This window comes from Microtus pennsylvanicus, chromosome 2 (genome assembly GCF_037038515.1).
Source record: "Microtus pennsylvanicus isolate mMicPen1 chromosome 2, mMicPen1.hap1, whole genome shotgun sequence".
NCBI classification, from domain to species: Eukaryota; Metazoa; Chordata; class Mammalia; order Rodentia; family Cricetidae; genus Microtus; species Microtus pennsylvanicus.
The window spans coordinates 153,037,334-153,049,352 of record NC_134580.1 but is presented as its reverse complement, the minus strand read 5'-3'; the positions used below and the strand labels follow the sequence as shown (position 1 = coordinate 153,049,352).

Below are 12,019 nucleotides of genomic sequence, written 5' to 3'. Positions count from 1 at the left end.
CTAATATCAGGGAAACTCTGGGGAAAGAAGTGGGTCATAAGGAGAACCCCAGTTCCCATCTGGGGTCTCAGGTCCAGGTTGGTGTATTATAAGAGGGCCTTTGCAAGGCAGTCTAGGAGTTGAGGTGGGTTTTCATGACTTTCCTGGGTGATCCCTTGGACGTTTTCATAATTTACTGCCTTAAGGCCAGTCTTGTGGAGAGCAGCCAGGAGCAAGTTAAAAACCTATTCCTAGCTAGGATGCCCCCTGGGGTATTGTAATCTCATTCAGGGTCCTGGTCAGGGACTGCCCTAGCCTCAATGGTGTCATCAGTTTGGTGCAGTTTATCTGCGTGGCCCTACCACGGTCTCAGATGCACCTGTGCTTGCTCCTCTGGGAGAGATCGTTGGTGAGAATCATATAAACATCATGAAAGGTGAGGGTATAAGATTGGGTAATTATTGGATATCTAATTGGTTTTAATAAAGCAAGGCCTTATATGTGATAGTTGAGTACTCTGCTTTACTGCCGCATACTCAGCCCTGACTGGGTGGGCAGCCTGCCACTGAGGAGGGAGAAAGGAAAACCAGAGAGGCTAGAGGGAAAGAGGAAGGACTACTCGTTGAAGCTGATAAGAGGGAGGTTCACAAGTGTGGTAGAAAATAGTGGAGAAATCTTCCTAGCTGAGAGTTGGTTTATCCCAAAATAACATCACACCACATAGTTCCTTTAAGATTACTTAAGTAGCCTTTAATCCCAGCACTTGGGAGGCAGAGGCAGGCGGATCTCTGTGAGTTCGAGACCAGCCTGGTCTAGAAGAGCTAGTTCCAGGACAGGCTCAAAAACCACAGAGAAACCCTGTCTCGAAAAATCAAAAAAAAAAAAAAAGATTACTTAAGTAGCCAGGCGGTGGTGGCGCACGCCTTTAATCCCCTCACTCGGGAGGCAGAGGCAGGTGGATCGCTGTGAGTTCGAGGCCAGCCTGGTCTACAAGAGCTAGTTCTAGGACAGGAACCAAAAAGCTACAGAGAAACCCTGTCTCGAAAAATCAAAAAAAAAAAAAAAGATCACCTAAGTATAAGTATAGACTTTTAACTATCAACCCCAGTGTTACAGATTTTTCAGAATTGTAACCTTACCCAATATACTTATATTTGGTGTTGTGACTCAGATAAGCTCCCCTGGTGCCTATGTTCCCCCTCATGGTCTGAGCCACTCTGGGATACCCACAGACTCGTCTTCCGACTCACTGATGGCTCAGCACCCCATCTACCAGTGGAATCCGGTAACCTTCCCCTTTGGTTGGTGTAAACGTTTTCCTGAGTCCAAAGAAGTGGCTGTTGAGTGTCTGACACCCCTCTGGTATTCTTGGAGGCAGAGGTACCCCCAATCATGGTCTTTAAGGCTGTTGCCTGTCTCTTCACTTGACTCCATCCCACCACTCTCTGAACTGCAATTCTGCAGTTTCTTTAGACCCAACAAGGCTATTGTGCCTCTTCCTGCCCTCTTCTCCCATCTTCTCTCTGGAGCTGCCTGGAATCCCACAGTTCCTCTATGCCCTTGTGGCTTTTTCTTTTTTTTTATTTTTTTATTTTTATTTTTTATTTTTATTTTTTTGGTTTTTCGAGACAGGATTTCTCTGTGGCTTTGGAGCCTGTCCTGGAACTAGCTTTGTAGACCAGGCTGGTCTCGAACTCACAGAGATCCGCCTGCCTCTGCCTCCCGAGTGCTGGGATTAAAGGCGTGCGCCACCACCGCCCGGCCCCTTGTGGCTTTTTCAACCTCGTTCCTAACCCTTTGCCATGGGTAAGGTATCTCTTTCCCCTTAGAGCTCAGTTTTTGTCTTCACCTTCTAGCCTCTACAGAAGCCCTGGTACCAGGTGCCAAGTCTCTCCTCTGGCTTAGCCAGGCTAAGCAAGCCCCGTTGAGTGTGTTGACAACCTACTGATGGCTTGGTCCTCGTTTGGTCCTCCCTGAGTCCTGGGGACACCCATGACTACAGGATGCAGTAACATTTTCCCTCTCCTCTCTCATCCATGGGAATGGTGTCTCCCACACTCTCTCATTTCCCCTTGGGATGCTCTTAGGAAACCTCCAGCCTCTACACCTTGCACCTGACATGAAGGGCCCTAAACTTACTCACTTTTGCAATCAAATTTGGCATCAATATCCCTTATAACCAATCTGAATGGCTGCCTAACAGCATCCTAGGTCCTAATTTTATTTGGGACCTTTACAAATACTGTGAGCAATCAGGGAAATGGAGATTCCCCTTTCCCTACATTCAGGCTTTCTCTTTTTTTCACTCCAAGCCCACTTTGATTTTTGGCTGATCTCTCCCACTCTCCCACTGTGTGAATGGCCGGTCTTTTCAGTTACCATTGATGGATCTGTAAATCTGTTGTAAAGTGGGAGCTGGAAGCCAGGCCCAATGGGGGAGAAAGCAGAGGAGTAGGCAGCTACAGTACGCATGTACCTGGCACACACTCCTCCCTGGCTAGTGCATCCCTCGGCTCCTTTCTGCAGTGTTCTCTGTTGTGTCTAGGGCTCAAAATTTTCCTGTCTTTAAGTCTTTGTTCTTAGCTTGCTGGATTCAGTTTTACAGGGATTCAGGTGTGTTTTAGATATGAATGGCATTATAATGTTTTATGCTGTTCAACTTAAATTAAAAGCTGGCTCTGGAGTTGGGGTATGGCTCCTCCTCTAGACCTAAGCATGCTTGTTTAAAAGGTTTTCTCCAAAGTCTCTGTCCCATATCAGGGAAGCCACCCACTACGTGACAGAGAAAGGAGAACAAGACAAAATAAAGGAACAGATTATTTGCAATGGGGACTAATGATTGTTGCTCATTTCATATGTTTTTGGTTTTGTTCCAGCTCTCCAAAATATTTGCTAAGGTACAAATCTTACTTCAAGAGGGACCATGTCTCAAAAACAAGCAAAGAACCAAACAACAAAAACCTGAAGTATCGCCAGGTGGTGGTGGTTGTAGAAAGGAGCTGCGTGCTGAATTCCTGCCACCCAGCTCCCGACCGCCTGGCTAGCTTATGCCCCAAAATAACGACACACAAACTATATTCATATAAACACTGCTTGGCCCATTTCTATTAATGTGTGTAGCACCACGAGGTGCGCTTACCAGGAAGATTCTAGCCTACGTCTATCCTGGGTCGGAGCTTCATCGCGTCTGCCCTGGAGAGGGAAGCCATGGCGTCTGAGCTCACTTCCTCTTCCTCCCAGCATTCTGTTCTGTTTACTCCACCCACCTATGTTCTAACCTATCAGGCCAAGCAGTTTCTTTATTAATTAACCAATGACCTTCCTCCATCAGTGGTGGTGACAGCACACCTTTAATCCTAGCACTCAGGAGGCAGAGACAGGTAGATCTTTGTGAGTTCGAGGCCAGCCTGGTGACAGGCAGTTATAAAACCTGAAGTATCTTGAGTGAATGAACTGTGGATAAAGCAAATACCAGAATTTGAAGGGAAAGAAAAGCCACTTAAGTTTTTGATACTTCTGTATCATTTGTGCAATATGGTAGCATTCACCCCAAACAATTTCTTGTCTCCCCAGCCCTTGGACCCTTTCTTATACTAACTTGGCATCTTTGTCCCCTGTGATGGTAAGGTGCTCCCCTTGCTCCTAAATAATAGCACAGGTTCTTCTAGGTGAAAGGGCAGTTGTCCATCCCTGGGGTGTGTCTCATGATCCCCAGGACAGGTGCTCTGTCCTTTCCAGAGAGATGTAGGAAGACTACCCACTTGTCTGTTCACTGCATGATACCATTCCCCAGTGCCCAGTGAAAGAAGCTTCCAGTTCCAAAACATAGCTGCCAAAAAGCTACTGGAAACAGATGACCAGCTGCCATAATTCTGCTTTGATGAAGTTGGCATGTCGCCCACAAATGTCCTTTTGATGTTGAAAGAGTTTTGAATTTGAAACTTAGATCACTCCTGTCAAACCTCTTGGGCTTTGGAAGACTGCCTGTCGTGTGCATAACCATGACAGACTGAACCCCATAAATACCATCACTTTACCCCTTTAGTTATACCTGACTCTTATCCTATGGTGGTTTGAATAAGTATGGCTCCTATGGACCTTGACCTATAGGGAGTGGGACTGTTAGGAGGTGTGGTCTTGTTGGAGTAGGCGTGGCTTTATTGGAGGAAGTGTGTCACTGTGGGGACAGGCTTGTAGTCTCAAATGCTCAAGCTGTGCCCAGTGTGGTATAAGTTCATTTCCTGTTTCCTGTGTATCAAGGTCTTAGCTACCTTTCTAGCACCATGTCTGCTTGCATGCTACCTTGCTTCTGCCATAGCAATAATGGACTAAACCTCTGAAACTATAAGCCAGCCCCAATTAAATGTTTTCCTTTATAAGAGTTTTTGTGGTCTGCTGCTGCTGGAGCTTTGCCAATCTGGGAGTCCTTCACTGTCACCTGGGGCCATGGAGACAACCAAACCTGGTCTGTTGCTGATGATCATGTTGGGGTCTGTGGTCCTACCACAGCCATGGTCTGTGTTGATGTCCGTGGCCCATGTTGCCACCAAAGGCCATATGAAACATGGGGTCTAGGTTGAAACCTGCGGCCTTGTTAGTGTCCAGGGGCCATGCTGCTGCCAAAACCATCCTGATCTTAGTAGCCAGGACTGCCACCTGGAGCTTGGATGTTGACCAGGCTGAACTGCTGCCTAGGGCCATGTCTAACTAAGTCTGTGGTCCAGCCGCAGCTGGGGTCTGTATTGAAGTCTGTGGTCCAGGTTGCCACTGCAGCCTTGGTGGAGTCTGGGGGCCATGCTGAAGCAGGGGCCATACAGATGTGGGTGTCCTGTGCTGTCACCCAGGGCCATGGTGTCATCTAGGCCAGGATACTCCTGAGGGCCATGTCTGAGTCCATGACCCTATAGTGGCCAGGGTTTGGATTGAGGTTATGTGGCTCCTTGTTGCCACTGAGGGCCATGAATGTGCCCAGGATCAGGTCAACCACCTGAGTCCAGATTGGTGTCCGAGGGCTATGATGCATGCATATCTGAGTGACCTATGCTGCTCCCCAATTCCATTGTAATGTCTGGGTCAGAGCTGCAGCCAAGAGCCATGTCTGGGGCTGTGGCCCTACTACAGCCAGGATCTGTGCTGATGAAGTCTGAGGCTCCTGTTACCACCGAAGGCCATGTAGACACTTGAGGTCTGGGATCATGTTGGTGTCTAACGGCCACACTGTCACCGGAGCAATGCAGGGGACATCCAGACCCAGCTGCTGCCAAGGACCATGTCTGGGTCCATGGTCCTGCCGTGGCTGGGGTCTGTGCTTGGGTTCAAGCACTGAGACAGGGAAGGGGGTGTCAGCAGGACAAAGTGAATTGTCTGACCACCAGATGAGTTTCACACAAGTGGTCAGACCCAAATAGTTCCAGCCATCTTTATACATCAGAAACAAGCATGTTTTTCCATCCTCCAATGTTAACCTCTGGCAAAAACAAGTATGTCAAATATGTTTTCTCCCAACTTTTACATCAAAACATTTTTTTTTGTTTGTTTTTCAAGACAGGGTTTCTCTGTAGCTTTGGAGCCTGTCCTGGAACTAGCTCTTGTAGACCAGGCTAGCCTCAAACTCACAAAGATCCGCCTGCCTCTGCCTCCCAAGTGCTGGGATTAAAGGCGTGTGCCACCACCACCCAGCTACATCAAAACATCTTTAAACCAAAAACATCATTTTGCTAATGTGGCCAGATATCAAGCCAGGTACATCCTGTCCTTACAAAACTAAAAGGTGATTGGCATAGACACACATTTTCAAGAACAACAATCCCTTTCAAAACATATTTACAGGGATGATTTGCCTTGATCTTGTCAACACTGTATTAGAACAGCTCCTGGGGTCTGAAGTGACAGCTGGCATCCCCAGACAAGAAGCCTGAGAAGCATCAGCTCCCAAAGAATTTTAGGGGAAAATATTAGAGAAAAAAATGGGGTTTCTAAGAATGATAATATCTGTCTCATGCATGATTGACAAAATGACACTAAAACCACCAAGAGAATTATCAATATTAGGAGAGAGAAGAGCGCATGCAAACTGGGTGGTCCCAGCAGTATTCTCCACTGTCCGGAAGTCCACTGGTCCTTGCCTAGTGAGACTGTCCCCATGGGCTTTTGCCTCATCTGGAGACCCGTTGGACAAGTACTCATATACTAGTCTGAAACTAGGCTGCACGACTCCCAACAGCGTACACTTTTAATATATATTATTACATATATACATACATATATATTAGCTAGATTTATTTATCTTACATACCAACTGCAGTTTCCCCTCCCTCCTTTCCTATTCCCTCCCACCACCTCCCCTTCTTTATATATTTTTATATAATATATAAATATGAGGGATGAAGACTACAGGCTAGGTTGTTTAACCTAACTTTTTATTTTGGGTGAGAAAATAGCTTTGTCTACCGATGGACATTGTTTTTGGTCTGGGTACGTTAACTGTTGTATATAGATTTCTGTCTAAAACCTCAAGTCCATTATGATCTCAGAAGTGCTTTAGATGTCTTGCCCAGGAACAGGGCTGATATCCACTTGCCATTTGCTGTCTGAGTGCGTCGTGACCTCATACCTCCTTAGCACATTTGTGCTGCAGGGCCTGTCCTGTCCCCTGTGGTGAGGGGCTCTACTGTTGTCTCCACTCTGTTCTAGCTTGGCAGCCTGTGTGCTTGGTGGATGCTGACCCTTTGCATGAACTCTGCTTCCTTCTACCTGGATCCCTTTCATGGCAGATGTGTTTCATGTAACTGTTCTCTTCTTCCCCCCACAGAGTCTATAGAAGACGCAGCCGCAAGACTCCCAGATGAACAACCGGAAGGAAGATATGGAAATCACTTCTCACTACCGGCATCTGCTTCGAGAGCTGAACGAGCAGAGGCAGCACGGAGTCCTGTGTGATGTGTGTGTTGTGGTGGAGGGCAAGGTCTTCAAGGCACACAAGAACGTCTTGCTCGGGAGCAGCCGCTACTTCAAGACACTCTATTGCCAGGTACAGAAGACATCTGACCAGACCACCGTCACTCACCTGGACATTGTCACAGCCCAGGGCTTCAAGGCCATCATTGACTTCATGTACTCTGCTCACCTGGCGCTCACCAGCAGGAATGTCATTGAGGTGATGTCAGCTGCTAGCTTCCTGCAGATGACTGACATCGTGCAGGCCTGCCATGACTTCATCAAAGCTGCACTGGACATCAGCATCAAGTCAGATGCCTCAGACGAACTCTCTGAGTTTGAGATTGGCACCCCAGCCAGCAGCAGCACAGAGGCGCTGATCTCAGCTGTGATGGCTGGGAGGAGCATATCCCCATGGCTGGCTCGGAGGACAAGCCCCGCCAATTCTTCTGGAGACTCTGCCATTGCCAGCTGTCATGAAGGAGGAAGCAGCTATGGGAAGGAGGACCAGGAACCTAAGGTTGATGGCCCTGATGACATTTCTTCACAGGCGTTGTGGCCTGGAGATGTAGGCTATGGGTCTCTACGCATCAAGGAAGAACAGGTTTCACCATCGCATTATGGAGGCAGTGAGCTTCCATCTTCCAAGGACACTGCAATTCAGAACTCCTTATCAGAACAGAGTGCTGGGGATGGCTGGCAGCTCACAGGCCGGAGGAAGAATCGGAAAAACAAAGAGACTGTCCGACATATCACGCAGCAGGTGGAGGAGGACAGCCGGGCTGGCTCCCCGGTTCCCTCATTCCTGCCCACATCGGGATGGCCTTTCAGCAGCCGAGATTCAAGTAAGCCTTTCTGTGACAGGCTGGGCGCAGGGGACCCAGGTCACTGTGTTGGCTGCTTCCTGGCTGTCGGTGAAGTGGCACATTCCCATGCTCACACTATCAGTCACTGGGAGTCCATGCTCACACTATCAGTCACTGGAAGTCCATGCTCACACTATCAGTCACTGGGAGTCCATGCTCACACTATCAGTCACTGGGAGTCCATGCTCACACTAACAGTCACTGGGAGTCCATGCTCACACTAACGGTTTCCTATGCCCACCTGTCAGTCACTGGGAGTCCATGCTCACACTATCAGTCACTGGGAGTCCATGCTCACACTAACAGTCACTGGGAGTCCATGCTCACACTAACGGTTTCCTATGCCCACCTGTCAGTCACTGGGAGTCCATGCTCACACTATCAGTCACTGGGAGTCCATGCTCACACTATCAGTCACTGGGAGTCCATGCTCACACTATCAGTCACTGGGAGTCCATGCTCACACTAACAGTCACTGGGAGTCCATGCTCACACTATCAGTCACTGGGAGTCCATGCTCACACTATCAGTCACTGGGAGTCCATGCTCACACTAACGGTTTCCTATGCCCACCTGTCACTGGCGGCTCACACTGCCTACAACTCCGGCTTCAGAGAGGTCTGAATCTCTGGCCTCCGTGAACTCGTGCACTCACATGCACATACCAGCACCCACATACTTAAATTTTTAAAACTTTTAAATTTTACTTTTTTTAAAATATTAACTACATGTGTATGAGGTAGAGTAGGGATTACATGGGCACATGACTCCGGGTACCCACAGAGGCTCTGGCTTCTGAGCAGATGTGAGCTTCCCGGTGTGGATGTTGGGAGTCAAACTTGGGTCCTCTGAAAGAACAGTATATGCTTAACTGCTGAGCCATCTCTTCAGCCCCCTTCGCCTTGTGAACATTTTTAGCGGAGCAGCTCACTGACATCAAATATATTCATGTTGTACTACTACCCATCTCCAGAACTTAAAATAATTCTATTTTATTTTCTTTTTTTTTTTTTTGGTTTTTCGAGACAGGGTTTCTCTGTGGTTTTGGAGCCTGTCCTGGAACTAGCTCTGTAGACCAAGCTGGTCTCGAACTCACAGAGATCCGCCTGCCTCTGCCTCCCGAGTGCTGGGATTAAAGGCGTGCGCCACCATCGCCCGGCTTCTATTTTATTTTATATGGATGTTTTGCCTGCACTTATGTATGTGTGTCTTGTGTGTGCTTGGTGCCAGTGGAGGTCAGCGGAGGATACCATATATACACTGGGACTGGAGTTACTGATTGTTGTGAGCTGTCTGTCACAGGAGTACTGAGAATTAAACCTGGGTCCTCTATAAGAGCAACAAGTGCTCTTAACCTCTGAACCATCTCTCGCCACACACTTCAATTTTATTTTTAAAGTTCTCATTGCCCTCTTTCCAACACCGAGCCACCAAGCATGGAGCCAGAGCTTGGATATTTCTAAAAGTTGGTTTCACTTAGCATTGCTGCACCTTGGGCTGAATCATTCTCTGTGCCGGTGTCCTGGGGGCGGGAGGAAGTTGAGCAGAGTGTATTTCCACAACGTATCAGAGGCATTTGACACAGTTGTGACAGCCACAAATATCTTCTGACATTGATACGTGTCTCCGAGCAGCCCCCGTTCTCTCTAGGGATGGACTGAACTGAATCAGAAGAGTATCAGTCATTTCCTGATCGTTGTCCTGTGGAGAGGCTCACAGGCAATAGACATGGATAGTGATGTCCGCCTCCTGGATTTGCTTATAATCTTTTGTCAGTTCTGACCCAAACCTGGTGAATGCTGAGACTTGGGGGCACGTTTTGGGGTTCACAGATATTGGGGGCCATCCTCCACTTGTCTCAGAATATATATGTGTGCTCAGTCATTTTCCCTGCAGCTGACGGCGCTGGGGGCGTGTAGTCCACGGGAGTCAATGGTAAATTAGTAAGTGGAACAATCCTAGAGCCTGTGGGCTGGAGGTTTCAAATGCAGTCAGCGAGCAGAAGGTGTTTTCAGAATCCAACAAGTGATTTTGGCTGTATACTTTCTTAGTCTTAAATCCTTGGGTTGCCAAGGCAACTGTGAACTGCTTTTGCTTGGGGATTCTGAAGGCTGAGATAAGGATGAGAGGTGTAGGCTGGAGCGTGGGATGCTTCCTGCATGTCATGGTAGTGTGTCATTCGTTGGGCCTCTGCCACCCTGGCAGAAACGTAAATCACGACACTTGATGGAGGTCAGTTTGTTTTCATTAAAGATTGATGTATTATTTATAGGAGAAAGGGCTCTCTTTTTTTTTTTTTTGAGACAGGGTTTCTCTGTAGCTTTGGAGCCTGTAGACCAGCTGGCCTCTAACAGAGATCTGAAAAACTTTGTCTTTTTTTTTTTTTAAGATTTATTTATTTATTATAAACAGTGTTTCGCCTGCATGTATGCCTTTAGGCCAGAAGAGGGCGTCATATATCATTACAGATGGTTGTGAGCCACCATGTGGTTGTTGGGAATTGAACTCAGGACATCTGGAAGAGCAGCCAGTGCTCTTAACCTCTGAGCCATCTCTCCAGCCCTGAAAAGGCTTTTTTCTAAAGACACATGCCTGTTGCCATCAGGGCTTTCTGAGCAGTTCCTCAGAAGTGAAACCTGCTGGTCCTGGCCACTTGTCTTGGCCTCTCTGTGTCTCTATCTCAGCTCCTGTGATTTTCGAAACGAAAGGTCAAATGCATTATAACCCAGCAGGTCTGGAAAACAGGTTTTAAAATTGACTTAGTCTATGTGGTAACTGGTGAGATGGTATTAAATAAGCGCATCGGTTGTGCATGTCCATGTGATGGACTCAGGCGAGTCTTTTGGCTGGGGACTCAGCATCTCTCGGAGGCATCCTAGGCTGGAGCCTCCCCTGATGGATCTGCAGGTCAGTGATGAGTCTCAGGGTGGTTGTGATGCTGCTATGAGGTGAAATAGTGTCTCTCTCGCTTAGGAATGGTGGAGAAACAGTCGAGGGCCCCAGCTACACTCATTCCTAAATATTCCACAAGCATCAAATGTGAAGCTGTTTTAAAGTTGAAGGTTTGTTGAGTTAGTGTTCTGGACTTTGGGAACATTGAACCCCCACATGTTGGAATTGATAAGGACACATCAGGATCTCAGTGCAGTTCCAGCTGAAGATGGGGAATCTGGGATTCGGTGTTGACCACACTCTATGGCGCCTCCCTGCTTGGGGGATGGATGGCATGGACTTTCAGGATGAGTCTCTTCATTCCTCTCTAGATCAGATGCAGCCTATATTTCTCTTCCCAGGTCATCCCTGGCAGTGAATGGAAACCAGAGTTAGGGGTTCAAAGCCTCATAGTCTGTCATAGCCATCCTGGTCCACATAGCATAGTTGGGAGGACTTAGAGGAACTAAAAGCCATGTGAGCTTATCCCTTGCCCATGTACTGATGTCATGATCTGTCATGGCTGTGAAGAGCATTGTAAGCATTCAGTCCTGGTGCTGCCCGGACTTGACATCTGGTACACTGTTGATAAGGCCACCTTTTCATGACGTCATTTAGACAGCATAACATAACAAATTTGATCATCTTTTTCTTTAAAATTCTTCTCTCAGACAGTACATCCTGATCACTGTTTCCCCTCAGAACTGACCATCTCTGTAAAGAGAATCTTCTGCTATTGTGGGTACGTGGAGGGACTGCATGACTTTGAGGGAAAAGGGGGCACCATCTGCCTCAGCTCCCCACACCCCACATTCCATAGCACTACCTGCTCTGTTCTTCATATCGCCTGTGTGGTTTTCCTCCCAGATGCGACTGACAGCACCTCCTGGAAGCAGGTCTGGTTGGACTGTATTACAGTGTTTAGAGTGGCAGCTGGTGACCAGACAGGCGAAAGGCAAGAACAGGAGGCAAGAACAAGCACAGGTCAGAAACCTGTTACAGGAAGAGGCGTCCCGGCATTCAGCAGTGCTTGACAGGCTGAATCCAGGTTCTGATAGACCCAGTGTGTACAGAGTGGCTTTTCATCTTGAGGGGGAGGGGCCGGCTGGTCTCAGGACCATAACCTTCCCTTTTGCACCTCTGAGCAGTAGCTTGCCAGGGTCTCATTGTCCATCCCTCTTTAGGCTGAGCTGCAGTGGAAATGCTTTGTATTGTCGTGGTGTTTTTAAAAACAGAATTCACAGAGGGTTAACTTTTTTTTTTTTTTAAAGATTTATTTATTTATTATGTATACAACATTCTGCCTC

General features: G+C 47.6%; 1 protein-coding gene across 3 annotated transcripts in view; it reads left to right on the top strand.

The window, feature by feature from the left end:
- The window catches only part of Zbtb46 (zinc finger and BTB domain containing 46), a 67,657-nt gene that overhangs the window by 28,811 nt on the left and 26,827 nt on the right, over nt 1-12,019 (top strand). For all 3 annotated transcript variants that reach the window (XM_075963389.1, XM_075963390.1, XM_075963391.1), the window contains exon 2: nt 6,791-7,760. In XM_075963389.1, coding sequence (XP_075819504.1) covers nt 6,824-7,760 — 937 coding nt within the window. In that variant the 5' untranslated portion in view covers nt 6,791-6,823. The remainder of the gene's footprint in view (nt 1-6,790; nt 7,761-12,019) is intronic.